This window comes from Danio rerio, chromosome 4 (assembly GCF_049306965.1).
Source record: "Danio rerio strain Tuebingen ecotype United States chromosome 4, GRCz12tu, whole genome shotgun sequence".
Lineage (NCBI taxonomy): Eukaryota > Metazoa > Chordata > Actinopteri > Cypriniformes > Danionidae > Danio > Danio rerio.
The window spans coordinates 24,754,305-24,776,112 of NC_133179.1; the positions used below are offsets into that span (position 1 = coordinate 24,754,305).

Sequence of the window (21,808 nt, forward strand, 5' to 3'; positions counted from 1 at the left end):
TTTCAGAAATTACTCTAGAGCTTGTTCCAGTTCAGGAGATTCCAAAGATCACTCCAGAGACCTTTACAGTCCAGGGGCCTCATGTATCAACGCTGCATACGCACAAAAACTTTGCGTACGCCAGGTTTCACACTCAGAATCGCTCACAATTGGATTTACTAACAATGAACTGAACGTGGGAATGTGCGCAGCTTCACGGCAGCTTTATGGCTGGCGTACGCACATTTTTTGTGCGTGTCTGTTTTATTTCCATTGGCGACTCCTAGAGGCAGTTGTGTTAAATTGCTCTCCACAAAGTGTCTGAGCCTTGCAATGGCAGCTGTATGAGACGGGTTCATCTAGCAGGTATATAAGGTTCCCATACCATACAGTTGACCAGCTAAACATTAAAGCACAATTTGCAGCGGTCGCCTGTTTTCCCAATGTAATCTGAGCTATCTACTGCACGCACAGTGCTATAAAGGAGAAGCACTTTAACATCGAGACCAGCAGCCTGTAAGTACATTTAAGACTTGTTTCAGTTGTTGTGTATGGTTTGAGGACTTGTTTTCAGCTGTTTGTGTAAAGTTGTAGGACATTTAAACTTGCTTTCAGTTGTGTATAATACTACAAGTGTTTAGCCACTGTTTCCTTGGTTACTATAAGAGCTTGTGTAGCGAACGCGGTCGGTTTCGCGTCGTCCGCCTCAGTTTCGGCCCTTGTTTTGACTCGGGAAGCGTGTCCAAACGCCAGGTAACCACTATATAGTGAGCACGCTAGCTTAGTCGGCAGGAGAAGCACTTTAACATCGAGACCAGCAGCCTGTAAGTACATTTAAGACTTGTTTCAGTTGTTGTGTATGGTTTGAGGACTTGTTTTCAGCTGTTTGTGTAAAGTTGTAGGACATTTAAACTTGCTTTCAGTTGTGTATAATACTACAAGTGTTTAGCCACTGTTTCCTTGGTTACTATAAGAGCTTGTGTAGCGAACGCGGTCGGTTTCGCGTCGTCCGCCTCAGTTTCGGCCCTTGTTTTGACTCGGGAGGCGTGTCCAAACGCCAGGTAACCACTATATAGTGAGCACGCTAGCTTAGTCGGCAGGAGAAGCACTTTAACATCGAGACCAGCAGCCTGTAAGTACATTTAAGACTTGTTTCAGTTGTTGTGTATGGTTTGAGGACTTGTTTTCAGCTGTTTGTGTAAAGTTGTAGGACATTTAAACTTGCTTTCAGTTGTGTATAATACTACAAGTGTTTAGCCACTGTTTCCTTGGTTACTATAAGAGCTTGTGTAGCGAACGCGGTCGGTTTCGCGTCGTCCGCCTCAGTTTCGGCCCTTGTTTTGACTCGGGAGGCGTGTTCAAACGCCAGGTAACCACTATATAGGGAGCACGCTAGCTTAGTCGGCAGGAGAAGCACTTTAACATCGAGACCAGCAGCCTGTAAGTACATTTAAGACTTGTTTCAGTTGTTGTGTATGGTTTGAGGACTTGTTTTCAGCTGTTTGTGTAAAGTTGTAGGACATTTAAACTTGCTTTCAGTTGTGTATAATACTACAAGTGTTTAGCCACTGTTTCCTTGGTTACTATAAGAGCTTGTGTAGCGAACGCGGTCGGTTTCGCGTCGTCCGCCTCAGTTTCGGCCCTTGTTTTGACTCGGGAGGCGTGTCCAAACGCCAGGTAACCACTATATAGTGAGCACGCTAGCTTAGTCGGCAGGAGAAGCACTTTAACATCGAGACCAGCAGCCTGTAAGTACATTTAAGACTTGTTTCAGTTGTTGTGTATGGTTTGAGGACTTGTTTTCAGCTGTTTGTGTAAAGTTGTAGGACATTTAAACTTGCTTTCAGTTGTGTATAATACTACAAGTGTTTAGCCACTGTTTCCTTGGTTACTATAAGAGCTTGTGTAGCGAACGCGGTCGGTTTCGCGTCGTCCGCCTCAGTTTCGGCCCTTGTTTTGACTCGGGAGGCGTGTCCAAACGCCAGGTAACCACTATATAGTGAGCACGCTAGCTTAGTCGGCAGGAGAAGCACTTTAACATCGAGACCAGCAGCCTGTAAGTACATTTAAGACTTGTTTCAGTTGTTGTGTATGGTTTGAGGACTTGTTTTCAGCTGTTTGTGTAAAGTTGTAGGACATTTAAACTTGCTTTCAGTTGTGTATAATACTACAAGTGTTTAGCCACTGTTTCCTTGGTTACTATAAGAGCTTGTGTAGCGAACGCGGTCGGTTTCGCGTCGTCCGCCTCAGTTTCGGCCCTTGTTTTGACTCGGGAAGCGTGTCCAAACGCCAGGTAACCACTATATAGTGAGCACGCTAGCTTAGTCGGCAGGAGAAGCACTTTAACATCGAGACCAGCAGCCTGTAAGTACATTTAAGACTTGTTTCAGTTGTTGTGTATGGTTTGAGGACTTGTTTTCAGCTGTTTGTGTAAAGTTGTAGGACATTTAAACTTGCTTTCAGTTGTGTATAATACTACAAGTGTTTAGCCACTGTTTCCTTGGTTACTATAAGAGCTTGTGTAGCGAACGCGGTCGGTTTCGCGTCGTCCGCCTCAGTTTCGGCCCTTGTTTTGACTCGGGAGGCGTGTCCAAACGCCAGGTAACCACTATATAGTGAGCACGCTAGCTTAGTCGGCAGGAGAAGCACTTTAACATCGAGACCAGCAGCCTGTAAGTACATTTAAGACTTGTTTCAGTTGTTGTGTATGGTTTGAGGACTTGTTTTCAGCTGTTTGTGTAAAGTTGTAGGACATTTAAACTTGCTTTCAGTTGTGTATAATACTACAAGTGTTTAGCCACTGTTTCCTTGGTTACTATAAGAGCTTGTGTAGCGAACGCGGTCGGTTTCGCGTCGTCCGCCTCAGTTTCGGCCCTTGTTTTGACTCGGGAGGCGTGTTCAAACGCCAGGTAACCACTATATAGGGAGCACGCTAGCTTAGTCGGCAGGAGAAGCACTTTAACATCGAGACCAGCAGCCTGTAAGTACATTTAAGACTTGTTTCAGTTGTTGTGTATGGTTTGAGGACTTGTTTTCAGCTGTTTGTGTAAAGTTGTAGGACATTTAAACTTGCTTTCAGTTGTGTATAATACTACAAGTGTTTAGCCACTGTTTCCTTGGTTACTATAAGAGCTTGTGTAGCGAACGCGGTCGGTTTCGCGTCGTCCGCCTCAGTTTCGGCCCTTGTTTTGACTCGGGAGGCGTGTCCAAACGCCAGGTAACCACTATATAGTGAGCACGCTAGCTTAGTCGGCAGGAGAAGCACTTTAACATCGAGACCAGCAGCCTGTAAGTACATTTAAGACTTGTTTCAGTTGTTGTGTATGGTTTGAGGACTTGTTTTCAGCTGTTTGTGTAAAGTTGTAGGACATTTAAACTTGCTTTCAGTTGTGTATAATACTACAAGTGTTTAGCCACTGTTTCCTTGGTTACTATAAGAGCTTGTGTAGCGAACGCGGTCGGTTTCGCGTCGTCCGCCTCAGTTTCGGCCCTTGTTTTGACTCGGGAGGCGTGTCCAAACGCCAGGTAACCACTATATAGTGAGCACGCTAGCTTAGTCGGCAGGAGAAGCACTTTAACATCGAGACCAGCAGCCTGTAAGTACATTTAAGACTTGTTTCAGTTGTTGTGTATGGTTTGAGGACTTGTTTTCAGCTGTTTGTGTAAAGTTGTAGGACATTTAAACTTGCTTTCAGTTGTGTATAATACTACAAGTGTTTAGCCACTGTTTCCTTGGTTACTATAAGAGCTTGTGTAGCGAACGCGGTCGGTTTCGCGTCGTCCGCCTCAGTTTCGGCCCTTGTTTTGACTCGGGAGGCGTGTTCAAACGCCAGGTAACCACTATATAGTGAGCACGCTAGCTTAGTCGGCAGGAGAAGCACTTTAACATCGAGACCAGCAGCCTGTAAGTACATTTAAGACTTGTTTCAGTTGTTGTGTATGGTTTGAGGACTTGTTTTCAGCTGTTTGTGTAAAGTTGTAGGACATTTAAACTTGCTTTCAGTTGTGTATAATACTACAAGTGTTTAGCCACTGTTTCCTTGGTTACTATAAGAGCTTGTGTAGCGAACGCGGTCGGTTTCGCGTCGTCCGCCTCAGTTTCGGCCCTTGTTTTGACTCTCGAGGCGTGTCCAGCTGAATTCAATCAGCTAACGTTAGTGCTTTGGGGTTATATAAACAACTAGTTCACCGCGGCAGCGGTTGCGGCAGCCTCGTGTGAAGACCGCCTCGTGTGAAGACCGACGAGTGTAAAGACCATCGACTCTACCTGCGCGACTCCACCGAGCAAAGACACTGACAAAGCACTTGAGTACTTTACTTTCTTTTTTTTTTACTTTATCTTTTGTTGTCAGTGCACTTTTATTATGTGTTTTCTAATTCCTGTTGTTACTAACACTCGCAAAACACGGGAGGCACGCTGCAGGCGTAATCCTCACAACCTTCGTTCAATACATGTATCTGCTATTTCACAACTCTCTCTCTCCGTGGGCCTCTGGAACTGTCAATCAGCTGTTAACAAGGCAGATTTTATTACCTCCATAGCTACATATTCTGACTATAATCTCATGGCTCTAACTGAGACCTGGTTGAGGCCGGAGGACACTGCTACACATGCTACTCTTTCTGCTAATTTCTCTTTTTCCCACACTCCTCGTCACACAGGGAGAGGGGGTGGGACTAGACTACTAATTTCCAAAGAATGGAAATTTACTCTGATACCGTCCCTGCCAACAATCAGCTCCTTTGAATTCCATGCAGTCACCATTATCCACCCCTTCTACATAAATGTGGTTGTCATCTACCGCCCACCAGGTAAATTAGGTCACTTCTTAGATGAACTGGATGTTCTTCTCTCATCTTTTTCTAATATTGACACTCCCTTGTTGGTGCTAGGTGACTTAAACATTTACGTTGACAAACCGCAAGCTGCAGACTTTCAGACTCTGCTTGCCTCTTTTGACCTAAAAAGAGCACCTACCTCTGCTACCCACAAATCAGGTAATCAGCTAGACCTTATTTACACACGACACTGCTTCGCTGATCAAACAATAGTAACTCCACTACAAATATCGGATCATTTCCTTCTGTCTCTCAACATCCACATTACTCCTGAGCCGCCACACACTCCAACACTGGTTACCTTTCGCAGAAACCTACGATCTCTCTCACCCAATAGACTATCCACCATTGTTTCAGACTCTCTTCCTCCATCTTGCAAACTCTCTGCACTTGATTCGAACAGTGCCACTGATACACTCTGCTCCACACTAGCATCATGTCTAGACCAATTATGTCCTCTTGCATCCAGGCCAGCCCGTGCCAGTCCTCCTGCACCCTGGCTTTCGGATGCTCTCCGTGAGCATCGCTCAAAACTTCGGGCTGCAGAAAGAATTTGGCGGAAAACTAAAAATCCTGCACAGCTCTTAACATACCAAACTCTTCTGTCCTCTTTCTCGGCTGAGGTTACTTCGGCAAAGCAGACATATTACCGTCTGAAAATCAACAATGCCACTAATCCTCGCCTACTTTTTAAAACATTTTCCTCCCTCCTCTATCCTCCTCCTCCACCCGCATCCTCCACACCTACTACTGATGACTTTGCTACATTCTTTTGCACCAAAACTGCAAAAATCAGTGCTCAATTTGCTGCACCTACAACAAACACGCAAGGTACACCACCAACACCACACACACTCACCTCTTTTTCTCAGCTCTCTGAGTCTGAAGTGTCCAAACTGGTGCTATCTAGCCATGCAACCACCTGTCCACTCGATCCCATTCCCTCTCATCTCTTGCAAGCCATCTCTCCTGCAGTCATACCAACACTGACTCACATAATTAACACATCTCTTGACTCTGGTTTATTCCCCACTTCATTTAAGCAGGCTAGGGTAACCCCACTGCTAAAGAAACCCAACCTGGACCATACGCTACTTGAAAACTACAGACCAGTATCCCTGCTTCCATTCATGGCCAAGATTCTGGAGAAAGTAGTGTTCAATCAAGTCCTGGACTTTCTTACTCAAAACAATCTCATGGACAACAAGCAATCCGGCTTTAAGAAAGGCCACTCAACTGAGACTGCCCTGCTCTCGGTCGTGGAGGATCTCAGACTGGCTAAAGCAGACTCTAAATCATCAGTCCTCATTTTGCTGGACTTGTCAGCTGCTTTTGACACTGTCAACCACCAGATCCTGCTATCTACGCTCGAGTCACTGGGCGTTGCGGGCACTGTTATACAATGGTTCAGATCTTACCTCACTGACAGATCATTCAGGGTGTCTTGGAGGGGTGAGGTGTCCAACCTACAGCATCTAAACACTGGGGTACCTCAAGGCTCTGTTCTTGGGCCACTTCTCTTCTCCATCTACACATCATCTCTAGGACCAGTCATCCAGAGACATGGATTCTCCTACCATTGCTATGCTGATGACACCCAGCTATACCTCTCTTTTCATCCTGATGATCCCTTGGTTCCAGCTCGCATTTCAGCCTGCCTGTTGGATATTTCACACTGGATGAAAGATCATCATCTTCAGCTGAACCTCGCAAAAACGGAAATGCTTGTAGTTTCTGCCAACTCGACTCTACACCATAACTTTTCAATCCAGATGGACGGGGCAACCATTACTGCATCCAAAATGGTGAAAAGCCTTGGAGTAACGATTGATGACCAACTAAACTTCTCTGACCACATCTCTAGAACTGCTCGATCGTGCAGATTCACACTCTATAACATCAGAAAGATCCGACCCTTCTTATCTGAACATGCAGCTCAACTCCTTGTTCAAGCTCTTGTTCTCTCCAAACTGGATTACTGTAACTCTCTACTAGCTGGGCTTCCAGCTAACTCTATCAAGCCTCTTCAACTGCTCCAGAATGCAGCAGCACGAGTGGTCTTCAATGAACCTAAACGAGCACATGTCACTCCGCTGCTAGTCCGTTTGCACTGGCTGCCAGTTGCTGCTCGCATCAAATTCAAAGCTCTGATGTTTGCCTACAAAGTGACTTCTGGCCTTGCTCCTTCTTATCTGCTCTCGCTTCTGCAGATCTATGTGCCCTCCAGAAACTTGCGTTCTGTGAATGAACGTCGCCTCGTGGTTCCATCCCAAAGGGGGAAGAAATCACTTTCGCGAACACTCATGCTCAATCTGCCCAGTTGGTGGAATGAACTCCCTAACTGCATCAGAACAGCAGAGTCACTTGCTACTTTCAAGAAACGACTAAAAACTCAACTATTTAGTCTCCACTACACTTCATAATCTGTAATTGCCTCTCTGAATATCACACTAACTGTACAAAAAAAAAAAAAAAAAAAAAAAACTAATACTACTAATACTTCCCTTCTTAGACTTTACAGACCTGAAACTTGCTTATAGCACTTATTCATTGTTGCTCTTGGTTGTGTAAATTGCTTCCTTGTCCTCATTTGTAAGTCGCTTAGGATAAAAGCGTCTGCTAAATGACTAAATGTAAATGTAAATGTAAAATAAAGACACTATCTGAAGATGAATTTGCATGCGTGAATCAGAAACATTTCCATTCAATAAATGTGCTAATAAAATATGATGCACAAACTTATTGATGATTCCTACTTGTCTTTCTCGTGATAAATAGTGGGCAAAATCTGATATGTAGCGGGGGGAAAAAGAATGAGTTCATCAGACGATGGATTCGTGCCGAGTTCATGCTCGAACGTGTCAATACATGATCACATGCGTCTCACAAGGTGCGCCACTGAGATTGTTAAGATTACTGCAACATTTTACAGATATAAACCACACTATTTCTGTTTTTAATGCACTCAGTGCGATGTTCAGACCCAACTATGTTAACCGCATCAGCTAAACTCTCCCACTCTATTTTTTTTCTTCTGTTGTTAATTCCGGTGAACAAACTTGCAAATAACACTGCTTTTCTCCGGTCTACCTCCGTAAGCAGCACCTCCAATTCACATTCTGTTCAAAGTTTCTCTTTTTGTTTGATTTTGCCTTTGCTTTTTCGTTGGGTTTTTCCATTAGCATAGTCATTAGCATATTCATACGGGGGAGGAGGCAGGGAGGGTTTTTGTGCTCGTGCATGTTGCGCTCAGTTTCACGTTCATTCGGATGTACAAAAGAATATGCGTGAGATTCAGTGCAGTGTTTCATACATCTGAATTTTTTTCTGCGTACGCACATTTACAGCTTTGTGCGTACGCAATGTTTTAGTAAGATTTCCACGCAAGTCTTCGTACATGAGGCCCCAGGAGCTTTCAAAGATTTCTCCAGAGCTTGTTCCAGTTCAGAAGCTTTCAGAAACCACTCCAGAGTTCAATCCAGTTCAGGAGCTTTCAGAGATCACTCCAGAGCCAATCCAGTTCAGGAGCTTTCAGAGATCACTCTAGAACCAATCCAGGTTAGGAGCTTTCAGAGATCACTGCAGAGCCAGTTCCAGTCCAGGGGCCTCATGTATCAACGCTGCGTACGCACAAAAACTTTGCGTACGCCAGGTTTCACGCTCAGAATCGCTCACGTTTGGATTTACTAACAATGAACTGAACGTGGGAATGTGCGCAGGTTCACGGCAGCTTTCTGGCAGGCGTACGCACATTTTTTGTGCGTGTCTGTTTTATTTCCATTGGCGACTCCTAGAGGCAGTTGTGTTAAATTCTTCTCTACAAAGTGTCTGATCCTTGCAATGGCAGCTGTATGAAACGGGTTCATATAGTAGGTATGTAAGATTTCCATACCATACAGTTGACCAGCTAAACATTAAAGCACAATTTGCAGCGGTCGCCTGTTTTCCCAATGTAATCTGAGCTATCTACTGCACGCACATTGCTATAAAGACACTATGTGAAGATAAATTTGCATGCGTGAATCAGAAACATTTCCATTCAATAAATGTGCAAATAAAATATGATGCACAAACTTATTATTGATTCCTACTTGTCTTTCTCGTGATAAATAGTGGGCAAAATCTGATATGTAGCGGGAAAAAAAAGAAGAAAGAATTCATCAGACGCTGGATTCGAACCGAGTTTGTGCTCGAACGTGTCAGTACATGATCATATGCTTCTTATGAGGTGCGCCACTGAGACTGCTAAGGGTACTGCAACATTTTACAGATATAAACCACACTATTTCTTTTTTAAATGCACTCAGTGCGATGTTCAGACCCAACTGTGTTAACCGTATCAGCTAAACTCTCCCACTCTATTTTTTTCTTTTGTTGTTAATTCCGGAGAACAAACTTGCAAATAACACCACTTTTCTCCGTTCTACCTCCGAAAGCAGCACCTCCAATTCACATTCTGTTCAAAGTTTCTCTTTTTGTTTGATTTTGCCTTTGCTTTTTCGTTGGGTTTTTCCATTAGCATAGTCATTAGCATATTCATACGGGGGAGGAGGCAGGGAGGGGTTTTGCGCTCGTGCATGTTGCGCTCAGTTTCACGTTCATTCGGATGTACAAAAGAATATGCGTGAGATTCGGCGTACGCAGTGTTTCATACATCTGAAATTTTTTCTGCGTACGCACATTTACAGCTTTGTGCGTACGCAATGTTTTAGTAAGATTTCCACGCAAGTCTTCGTACATGAGGCCCCAGGTGTTTTCAGAGGTCACTCCAGAGCCAATTCCAGTCCAGTACATTTCAGAGACATATCCAGAGCTCATTTAAGTTCAAGAGCTTTTAAAAACAACTCCAGAGACTGTTCCAGATCAGAAGCTTTCAGAGATCACTCCAGATCTTGTTCCAGTTCAGGAGCTTTTAGAGACCACTTCAGAGCTTGTTCCAGTTCAGCAGCTTTCAGAGACCACTCCAGAGCTTGTTCCAGTTTAGGAGCTTTTAGAGACCAGTCCAAAGCCATTTCAGTTTGGGAGCTCTCAGGAATCACTTTAGAACTCGTTACAGTCTAGCAGTTTTCAGAAGTTACTTCAGAGCCAAATCCAGTTCAGGTGATTTTAGAGACATATCCAGAGCTCATTTCAGTTCAGGAGCTTTCAGAGATCACTCCAGAGACAGTTCTAGTTTAAAAGATTTTAAAGGTCACTCCAGAGGCCTTTCCAATCCAGGAGGTTTCTAAGGTCACTCCAGAGCCCATTCCAGTCCAGGGGCTTTTAAAAACCACTCCAGAGCTCGTTCTAGTTCATGAGCTTTCAAAAACCACTCCAGAGCACACTACCTTTGTGCTTTGCCCGTGTAATGTGGTGATTACTGCAGTAATTAGAGCCGTAGTATTGCTAAATTAAAAACTGTATATTTCAAATATCTGTATAATTTCAGATTTACCAAAAAACACCTTCTGCACCTTTATACCAATGACTGAAATAAGCGCAGTTAGAATAGCAAAATATGTGGAAAAAACATTGCTATTGTGGGACTATGTTGTATTGCAAAATGAGGCAATTCAATTCTAAATTTAAATTAAAAATAATTCACAGAGTAGTTAAAAATGAAATGTTTAACAACAATATTTTGTTATGGTTACAACTGAATTAGTCGCAAAAGAATTGTATGAGATGGTAAATTAAATGAAACCATAAAGCAAATGATAGTTCTCAGCTTAGATGTAAAAAGATACCTGGAAGGGGAGCAATGGCCCCAAAGAGCCTAAGCAAAGAGCCAGAAAGAAAAAACGCACAGTGTTTTTTGTCTTTTCTTTGACCATGTGACCAGAAGACAAATGTCAGACATTCAAATTGACTAATCAGCAGAATAGAGCTTCAGCAAATAGTGACCAAACTGCAGACATACACACATGCCAGCTTTCTGGCCCTGGGGTCTCATTTATAAATCATTGCGCAAAAAAACTTTGCCTAGAAGTGAACTTATGGCAAAACACATTTTTCATCACGATCATATGACAAAGGACATGGTTCGCAATAAAAACAAATGTCTATGATGATTATCAGCCTTTCATCTGTGCCTAGTCTTGTGTTTTGGCTTCTTGTCTTTTACCCTGTCATGTGTATCCCCCCTTTTTCAACAAAAGCATCACTAGGATTCACTACATTGACTGTCATTAAAATCTACCGACATGCAACCTAGGGATCTTAATTGTATGGAAGGTTTTAATGAAACATGAAGAGTTCACATCATGACAAAGTTTTAAAGGTGCTGACAGCTTAATTTTAGATTTCTTTTGGGAATTAGGGATAAAATAAAGATATTTGGGACTGCACTGCACGTGTGGAAATCTGCTTTAGCTTCTCTCCACGGCTAATGGACTTTATAAAAGCTCAGATTTTTCAACTAACCTTTCAGTGTGTCTCTCATTGGTGAGTGTGTGCTGTTGGCCAGGTGAACACAGCTCTTCAGACATGCTTTACACTGATGAACAAAGTGAGGCCTGTGACTCACACACACTTTCAGCTAGTTAACACACACATACATGAGTGCACACACACACTCTGTCTCTCTCACTTCTCTTCAGTCTCTCAGTTCACCATTTTAGTCTGAAAGCTGCTATTATGTGCAGTGTAATGATGATGAATCTGGTGTGTGTAAATATTTAAAGTTCTGATCTTTTTTCGGAGACAACTAGTTAAGCCACTTGTGTTATATTGTTAGATTCTTACTTCATTGGAGCATATCCTGTTGAGCAGTTGAGGAGTGGCTGTTTCGCTTCTTCTTTTTCCAAGCTCTGACCAGGTGAACCTCACAGGAAAATATCCAGATTGTATGTGACTGTAAAAATAATGAAATAATACAGAATAAGAAATAAAATCAAATTTAGGATATTGTGCACAAATGAAGTACAATGTCACTAGATTACAAAATAAATAAATAAAAATTAAGAAAAAAATAAATAATTAAATAATTCATGAAATTAAATCAACAGTAATTAAGATTGTAAAATATACATACATACATACATACATACATTATTTTTCTGGTTTTTAAGTAACACTACTAGTTTTACCTCCCATATATTCTCCACACATCATTTTCAAGACACATTTCTGTGTGAAATGTTATTGCATTTTCCACATTTCTGCTGGTAAAAGTTCCAAATCAATAAAACCCCACCTTCTTTCAAAGGGAGTTTAACCTTCAATTACACTGTCAATGATAACATCAACAGCAACAATAATACTTCACATTATTATTATTATTATTATTATTATTATTATTATTATTATTATTATTATTATATAAGACATTTCTTTATATATGTCATAATATATATGTCAGTATAATCTGTAAAGTAATCAGTATATTCAACACAAACTCTTCCACAAAGCTATGAATCATAAATAATGCCCTATTGTTATTATTATTATTTATATGTATATAAATAAATATACAAGTAAATAATTAAGTAAATAAGTACATACATACACGCACGCGCACACACATACACACAAATAAAAAAACAATAAAATAACATAAATAAACAAATACTCCTCCCTGAACTGCCATTTTATCGTTGTGTGGGGGTTTGAGTGCCAGAGTGATCCTAATGTTGCGTTAACACAAGATGTGAATAAAACGTTAAGCACGAGAAATTTACTTGTATGTTAAGTCAATGCAATTGACACGATTAGACATCCGGTGGTGCTATTCTCATGAATGATGCAGATGAATGAGATTTAAGTCGATGACATGGCATGAACTGAGCATATAGCTATAGTGTCCAGATTTGATCCCATACCTGGCCAAGCTCAGCCCGAAGGAGCAATGTGGGACCAGGTGGTGGGTCTGCAGGAGAAACCGTAAGGGGCCAGTGCATTGTGGAACAAAGGGTGGTCGAAGGACAGGACCACAACAACCTGACTGTCAGGCACAGAAACTGACACTTGGGACATGGGATGTCAGCTCACCGAGGGAGAAGGAGTCTAAGCATGTGAGGGAGGTTGAATGGTACCAACTAGAGATAGTCTGGCTCAACTCCAGACACAGTTTCAGCTCTGGAACTTAACTACAAGAGTGGCTGTAAGCATGTGGTGCCTGTCGGATGGTGGGGACCGAAAGTAAAAAGTAGTCAAGTAGTCAAGCTGAAGAAGGAGTCCTACCGGGCTTGGTTGACTGGTAGAACTTCTGAGGCAGCTGCTGATTACCACCAGGCCAAGCATGCTGCAACCCAGGTGGTTGCAAAAAAAAAAATAAAAAAAAAAATAAAAATAAAAAAAAAAAAACCTACTACTGGTTGGCCTCAAAGAGATTCAGGCAAACCGTTCTGCACTTCAGGAGGTGGAGCAGTTCCACACCAACAGCAAAGCAATGGTAGTGGATGAGATCTCTTGGCTTGGCTGACAAACTTTTACAATATGACACCTTTATAATACACATGGGACACTGGACCAGCTCTATAACCTTACAAGTACGCTAGATGGTTCATGGGAGTATGCCTAACAAGTCCAAGGCTTTCAACTGTGTCCCTTGTGAAATTCTGTGGGGGGTGCTCTGGGAACATGGGGTCGTAGGTACACTGTTAAGGGCTGTTAGTAATACTTCACATTGCTGGGAATAAGTCAGACTTGTTCCTGGTGCAGGGTTGCCCTTTTTCACTGGTTGTGTTCATAATTTTTATGGACAGAATTCCACGGTGCAGCCTAGGAACAGAGCGGATCTAGTTTAAGGACCACAGGATTTCATCTCTGCTATTTGCAGATGATGTTGCTATGTTGGCTTCATCGGACAATGACCTTCAGAATGGTGCCAAGTATGACAGGACAGGGATTAGAATCAGCACCACCAAGTCTGAGGCTATGGTGTTCCACAGAAAGAAAAAAAAAAAAAAAAAAAAAAAAAAAGCTGGCTTGCCCTATTTAGGTTGGAGGAAAGTCCTAACCCCAGGTGGAGAAGTTCAAGTCTTGGGTTTTGTTAACGAGTAAGGAAACAATGGAAAGTGAGACTGACAGGTGGATCGGTGTGGTGGCAGCAGTAATGTGATTTATATAACTGTCCATGGTGGTAAAAAAGATGCTCTTGATTTACCAGTCAATCTACATTCCCACTCTCACCTATGGTCATGAACTTGGGGCATGACTAAGAGGACAAGATTTAAGATAAATGTAACCAAAATTCACTTCCGTCGATTCGATTGACAGGGTGCACCCTCAGAGATAGGGTGAGGAGCACTGTCAGCCGAGAGGAACTCCCAGCAAACTGAGGTGGCTCGAGCATCTAATTCTGAAGCCTCCTGGTCTCCTACCTATCCAGGCTTGTCCTACCAGGAGGAGGTCCCATGGACGACCTAACACATGCTGTAGGAATTATGTCTCTTGACTTGCCAGGGAACACCTCAGGGGTCCCTCGAATGAGCGGAATAAAGTGCATGGGGAGAGGCAAGTCAGGGGTTTTCTCCTGAGACTGCTGTCCCACAAATTGGTCCCAGAACAGACTTATCAAAACTAAAAACATAAAATGAGAATTCTATAATTTTTAAAATAAAAAATAAATAAAATAAGACATCAACAAATAATGTTAACAATATAAAATATAAAGCAAAAAATAATGGAGTAAAGAAAAACACAACTATAAAATTAGCGGCAATTAAGATCCTTGTAAAACCCAGAAATCAAAATGAGCTTCATAAGTGGTTTACTTGCATTACACTGTGACACACACATGAAAAAAATAGCATCTTCCCAAAAAGTAAAAACACACTTCACCTTTAAAGAGCACAGACTGCAATAAAACTGCAATAGCACCAATTAAAAAAAGTATATTTGTGCAGAAGAACAGATCACGTGTAATTTTTTCCGATGCGAGTAACCTTTAAGTAAAGCAGGCTGCTGTTGTTCGGTTGGAGAGAGGAGATAGGTAACCTTTTCTGATATCCTAATCTGATATTTGAGGATGGATGAACGTAATACTTTGTCTACTACAAATAAAGTTCATGCTCCTTCCTTTGAGAATATCCTGCTGATAAAATGACAGCAGTCACACACACATATATTTCTGTACAAAACCAATGCGTTTAGGTGTGCGGATTGAACTTATGATGATGCCTGCGTGTGTGTGTGTGTGAGAGAGAGAGGCTCAGCTGGTGAGATGCTGACAGGAGCAGCGCAGGCAAGAAAAGGGTGACCCAGAAAGCAGAAAAAAAGAGGTAGAAAGACACCGTGTTATTTTTAGATAGCAGTATAATGATGACAATTCTTCTGAGAGGATGAGTGAGAATGATAGAGAAAAAAGACACTTGTACTCTTTCATCCTCAGAGTGTGTAGTAGATAAGTAGCTGATATGAGGGAAAAAAAATGAATGAAGCATTGGAAAACACCAGCAAGGGAGTGTAGTAATATTATTTCCTGTAATAATATATTACACTCTTTCTGGTGTTTTTCAATTCTTAGTTCCCTACTTTAAAGGACAAACCATGTTTTATGGTAATACAATACAATACAATTATATTATATTATATTAAATCACTTTTCATAACAAAAAAAAAAAAAAAGATTTTTGTGTGGGATAAATTTTCTTCATGAGATCATCAATTTCAATAAAGATCCTTGATTTTAAGAGTGTACCACAACTGTATTGTAATTGATTTTGATTTTTTAATATCAGGTAAGTTCACACTTTGCTGAATCATACACATTACTCGTTTTTGATTGCAGAAATTATTTCAGCAAAAACAGTTACATATGGTTAATTAAACTGTGGACACTGAATGCTAAGAATGAAATGTGGAAGTGTAAGTTATTAAGGTAAACTTGGTTTTATATTCACACATTTATTCAGTGACAACTTGTGACACACTCCCTATATTGTTTACCATGGCACTTTGAATATTCGGTCTGAAATAACCTGCAAGTGTGACTTGAAAACAACATTAATAATGTTTATTTGACAGTGAACAATGTTGTACTTTGATAGTCATTGGCTGCTAATATGATTCCATTGGGAGGGTGGTATCGCAAATGGACCTTTCAGATGAATGCCGCTCACTTTAACGTTAATTTTGAACTAATAATGTGTGAATGAAGCAACCAACCAACCAACGAACCAATGAATGAACCAACCAACCAACCAACCAACCAACCAACCAACCAACCAACCAACCAACCAACCAGTTAACCAACCACTAACCAACCAACAAATTAACCAACAAACAAATTAACAAATTACGAATAAACTAACCAACCAGCCTGCCAGCCAACCAACCAACCAACCAACCAACCATCCAACCAACCAACCAACCAACCAACCAACCAACCAACCAACCAACCAACCGCCCCTTTTTAAATGACATAAATAATTGAACTGTATATATCATATTCGATTCAGAGCTTTATCTCCAAAACTACGAAAAAGTTTCAATTAAATTATTTGTCTTCTATTCTCTGACTGATAGAAGGGATTTCTCAAGTGGACCAGACAAATGTCACCACAAGATCAGTAATTTCTGCTATTAATATTATAGTTGTGTTTTAAAACCATGACAACAAATCTTCCTATATCTGACTTCCTTTAATCTCTGAATTCTGAATTTATTACGGATGATTTCTTACATTATCATAAATTTATATCTCACAATTATGATTATTTCCCCCATAATGCAGAAATTTCCCAAACTCCTCATTTTTTATTTACCTCAGAATTTTTATCAGAATTTTTCATTTATTTATTTCAATTCTAAATTTCTACATCAGGCTTCTGAATTTGTATAATAAGATAAGATAAGATAAGATAAGATAAGATAAGATAAGATAAGATAAGATAAGATAAGATAAGATAAGATAAGATAAGATTATGACATTTCTGCCATCAGAATTGTAATTTTATATTTTAGAATCAGATTTCCCCCCTTAGGCTTTCTGACGTTTTCCTCATAAATTTCCATTTTTAAGATGAACTTTAACCACATTTATGTGGTATGCTTTATTTCCAAATGGATTTAACCAGCAAAGGAAAAAAAGCTTTTATTACCACAGGGGTCAGTTCACAGTAACATCCGCTCTGTCCACCCCTCAACACGCTGCCTGGTCCCTCCTGTGCCAAGTCATGTAGGGTAGCGGACCGCGCCAACATATGACAGCACAGGGGAGTCCTGCCAGAGCGGATGAGCCAGTCGGGCAGAACCTTGGGGAAAAAAAAAAAAAATCTGAGAGGGAGATTTATACAGAGAGAGAGAGTATATTGGGGTCTGGTCCAAGCCCAGCTGGAGGATATAAAAATGGAGGGAAAAGTCAGAAAAAACAAGAGGCCAACTGAAAGATACCCCCCTCCCCTACATCATAATCCCACATTTAACAACCAGTATGAAGTGAAGGAATGTGAATTGGACTGTTGCATGGAATGTTTACATCATGTGACTGTTCAGACAATCTCAACTAACCAAGAAGCTCTCCTGAGTTCCATCAACCCACCAATCAGAAATCTGAGCTTATGTCTTGCAATTTTGCCGTTGGTCCTCAGAATTCTGGATTTATATCTAACAATACTGACTTTTACCCTCATAATTCTGGATTTATATCTCACGATATTGACTTTTCCCCTCATAATTCTGGATTTATAGTATGCCTCTCAGTTTTGTGTAATGAGTAATGCTGAATTTATATTTTGCAAATTCGACTTCTCCTTTCTACATCTAAATTTTTCAATTCTGACTTTTTGATGCAGAATTCAGATTTTATATCTCCTATTCAGATTTTTCATTTCTTCAGAATGCTGAATTTATATCTTGTTATTCATTTTTCCCCTGATAATTTTAACTTATATATCATATTTTTTTATTTAGTATTTTTTGCTCAGTATTCAGAAATTATATTTAGCAATTCTGAGTTTTTCCCTCATAATATATACCTTATGTCACGCTTCGTAATTCTGGATTAATGTCCCACAGTTGTGATATTTGTGCTTTAAGAATTCTGAATTTACAGCATATCTCTTAATTCTGACTTTTTATTTATTTAGGATGTTGAATTAAAATTTTGCTCTTGTGACTTTTTCCTCAGAGTTCAGAATTTATATTCTGCAATTCTGACTTTTTTCTTCAGAATTTGGAATTTTTATCTTACATTTTTACTTTTTTCCCCTCTCAATTCTATTATTCAATATTCAATGTATATCTATAAATAATTTTTCTTGAGTTCCACTAAACTATCATTCTAAACATATCTCACAATTTTCACTTTTTCTTCGTACTTGTGACTTTCTTTTCCCAGTGATGGGTTGCATGTGGAAGAGTACCTGCTGCGTAAAACACATGCTGAAAAAATTGGTGGTTCATTCCACTGTTGTGACCCCAGATTAATAAAGGGACAAAGCCAAAAAGAAAATAAATAAATGAATGAATGAAGGAATGTATGACTCACACAATTCTGATTTTATTTCTTTTGAAACTTCATTTATATCTTGCTATTTTTTTTTTACTTCCAAATACTTTTTACTATATCTCACAATTCTGACATTTTCCTTCAGATTTCTACATTTACCTCACAATTAAAAAACAATCAGTCAGAATTCTAAAAATATCTCACAATTCTGACTTTTTTCATTTCTTCAGAATGCTGAATTTAGACTCTGACTTTTTTCTTCATAATTCTGATTTTTTTTTCACAATTTAGTTTTTTTTTCATAAGAATTTAAAATATTTATCTCACTATTTTAACGTTTCTTCTCAGAATTCTAATTTTATATCTATAAAATTCTCTATTTATATCTACAAATTCTCACTTTTGCCCTATGAATTAATCTTACAATTGTGATTTTTTTACCAGAACACTCAAAATTTATAAATCGCAACTCTGACTGAACCAGGCCAAAAAATAAAAATAAATAAATAAATAAATAAATATTAATACATAATTAAATAAATTAAATTAAGTAAAACCCACTCTCTTCCAAATGAGGGGAGGAATATCAAATGGTCTAGTTTGTAGTCCTGTGATTGTTTAGAAGAATAAATTAATTAATTTCTCGATTTCCACCAAACCACCAACTACAATAAATACAATTTATAGACAAGTTACAAATAAGTTATAAATAAATTCTCCATCTAAAAATATATTTTGCAATTCTGACATTAAAGACTTACACACTTACATTTACTGTATCTCACATTTTTGACCTATCCCTTTAGAGTTCTAAAAACATATCGTGCAATTCTCACTTTTCCCCTCAGATTTCTACATAAATCTTACAATTCTGACTTTCTCATTCAGAATTAAAAAAAATAATAAATCATGCAATTGTGGCATTTTCCAGGACAATTCTAAAGTTACATTTCACAAGCCTGATTTTTTTCTTCAGAAGTCTTCATTTATATTTTGCAATTCTGACTTTTCCCCTCAGATTTCTACATAAATCTCACAATACTGACTTTCTCCTTCAGAATTAAAATATATATATATATATATATATATATATATATATATATATATATATATATATATATATATATATCTTGCCATTCTGACATTTTCCATCACAATTATAAAATTACATCTTACAATCCTGAATTTTTCCTTCAGAAATCTGACTTTTCTTTAAAATGTCCTAATATCTCCCAATCCTTCATTTATATCTCGAATTTATGACTATCCCCTCACAATTCATAACTTATATCTTGCAATTCTGACATTTTCACTCAGAAAAGTTATGAGAAAATAGGAAACAGGAAACAAAAAAAAGAGGCCAACTCTAACAGATACACTTTCTTTCCATCCAAAACAACGTGAAGGAATGTGGATTGGACTATTGCGTGGAATGTTAGGCTTGCGTCATGTGATTTGTTCAGACAAACCCAACACACAAGAAGCTCTCTTGAGTTCCACCGACCCACCAGTCAAAACCTCCATTGTCAACACATCAGCCAACACTGGTCACCAATAACGTCAGCCTCACTTCCACATATCGCCGTAGGGGTCAAAGCAGAAAAAGCGGATTAACGCTCGGGTAGAGGATGAAGTGTTTTCTTTCATCTATGGTGAGGTGTAGATACATTCAAATGCGTGCACAATTGTGAGTGTGTGTGAGCGCGGATCTTTATTCTCTCGAGTTCAGTTGATGTGCATAAATTTAACATATGCCTGAAGTCAGCAATAACTGAAAGAGTGATAGGAGGAAGGAAAGAAACAGAATGATGGACTGATAGTTGGAGGAACAAAGGGCAAGATTTCATCTGAGATCGGCAGATGGGAGGAATAGTGATGGACTTGTGAGAGACTGACAAAGCACACATTTACAGAGAGAGAAAGAGAGAGAGAGAGAGAGAGAGAGAGAGAGAGAGAGAGAGAGAGAGAGAGAGAGAGAGAGAGAGAGAGAGAGAGAGACTGGGGGATAATTTGTATTCTAATCCAGACACCTTGTCTTTTTCCTTGGAATAAAAATAAAATAAAAATAATAAAGTACAAAAAAATATATCAATATGGTACATGAGAATGACTACAGTATAATCAAAATATAATACAATCTCAGATATCAATGTCATGCTTGAAAATGTACTAATTAAAGTATTAATTAAAAAATTAAATAATATAAAAACAGTGTAATATTTCAGTACCTTATGTTTTAAAATTAATATTTTGTTTTTACATTTGTCTCAGGGCAGCCTTTCCCAAAACAAAGGAGTCTGCCATGTGTTTAATAATCGCAGTCAGTTTAAATGACATTTGTTTTATAATAATGAGTTCACTAAACTTGAAGAACAACAAAATGCATTCCACGGTTTCAATGCAGTGGGATTTTTTTTTTCTTCTTCAAGGACAGACTGTCTATTACTGTCAAATTGGGAAAAAAAAAACAAAAACAAAATGAAACACTAACTGCCATCTAATATATGCATATACCAGATTCCATTTTTATTCTAAATCAAGAATTGATTTTTAATAAAGCTGTCTTATACTGAAAAATGTGATTCAAAGATGAATCCTTGGATTAACTACACTTTTATAAGTTCAGTGGTTGTAAACAATTTATTTGGGTTGAATTTAAAGAAACAAATTAAGTTGAATATTACTAAATTTCATTTGTTTGTTTAAATTCAACTCATATAAATTGTTTGCAACAGCATTTTTTTTTTCAGTGGACAATGGTGATTACATATTTTACAAAAAGTACGACTTTTGAGTTGTTTATTTTCATATTTGCCAAAAATTAACCTTACACTCAACTGATATAAAGGTGAAATAGAGGTAGAAAATCTGTCACTGGGGTGGTACCTTTTCAAAAGCTACACTTTTGTGCCAGGTGGACATTGGTTCTTTTAGGGAGCATCTTTGAACCTTTAAGATTAACTTTTGTAGCTTTAAGGTACTATGAGGTGCAGATTTGTACTTTGTACTGGTATTAATGTTTCTTAAAATGCGTTTGTTTAAAACTCAAGACCGCAAGAACCGAGGAATGAATGTTTTTGCATTGCTAAGGTATCAGTATCAGTTGTTTCTATATTGTTTAAGGCAAAGTTCATCCAAAAACGATAATTTTCTCACTATTTACTCATCCTCAATTGGTTTCAAACCTTTTTAAGATTGTCAATTTTCTGTTAAACACAAAAGAAGATATTCTGATGAATCCTAAAATCCTATAACCATTCGCCGACATCCATGGTAAGATAAAACAAATACGATAAAATTCAAGCAAAATATTTTTCAAGAACATGTGAAGGGTGAGTAAATAATGACAGAATAATTTTTTTGGGGTAAACTATTATTTTAAGTGTGGTTTCTAAATGGTAACACTTCAAAATAAAGGTTCTCTGTTGGGATCATCTGGCCAACATCTAAATGCTACTTTTGATGCTGTATCGGTGCCACTTCTGTATCCACAGGAACAAAAATTACTAAAAAGAATCAAACAAGCCCTTTTTCGTTACTCTTAAGTTATTTTTAAACCTGATGTAAAATCCCTTTTTCCAGTACAAAAGGCTCTTCCCAAGCTTGTGTCCATACGCA

At 39.1% G+C, this 21,808-nt stretch overlaps 2 protein-coding genes across 3 annotated transcripts in view; one reads left to right on the forward strand and one right to left on the reverse strand.

Moving 5' to 3' along the window:
* Nucleotides 1-21,808, reverse strand: part of celf2 (cugbp, Elav-like family member 2) — a 430,922-nt gene that overhangs the window by 268,899 nt on the left and 140,215 nt on the right. Inside the window, exons 6-7 of the mRNA XM_073945704.1 lie at nucleotides 16,842-16,994; nucleotides 11,542-11,650 (exon numbers count right to left, since the gene is read on the reverse strand). Of these exons, the coding sequence (XP_073801805.1) occupies nucleotides 11,542-11,546 (5 nt within the window). The 5' untranslated portion in view covers nucleotides 11,547-11,650; nucleotides 16,842-16,994. The remainder of the gene's footprint in view (nucleotides 1-11,541; nucleotides 11,651-16,841; nucleotides 16,995-21,808) is intronic.
* Nucleotides 3,851-7,441, forward strand: LOC141381629 (uncharacterized). Of its 2 annotated transcripts, none has more exons than XM_073947199.1 (2): nucleotides 3,851-3,883; nucleotides 4,164-7,441. In XM_073947199.1, the coding sequence occupies exon 2, from the start codon at nucleotides 4,344-4,346 to the stop codon at nucleotides 7,239-7,241; it is 2,898 nt and encodes a 965-aa protein (XP_073803300.1). In that variant the 5' UTR covers nucleotides 3,851-3,883; nucleotides 4,164-4,343; the 3' UTR covers nucleotides 7,242-7,441. The 2 variants fall into 2 exon arrangements, with proteins under 2 accessions (XP_073803300.1, XP_073803301.1); XM_073947200.1 differs by lacking the exon at nucleotides 3,851-3,883 and having other exon boundaries at nucleotides 4,173-4,791; nucleotides 4,873-7,297.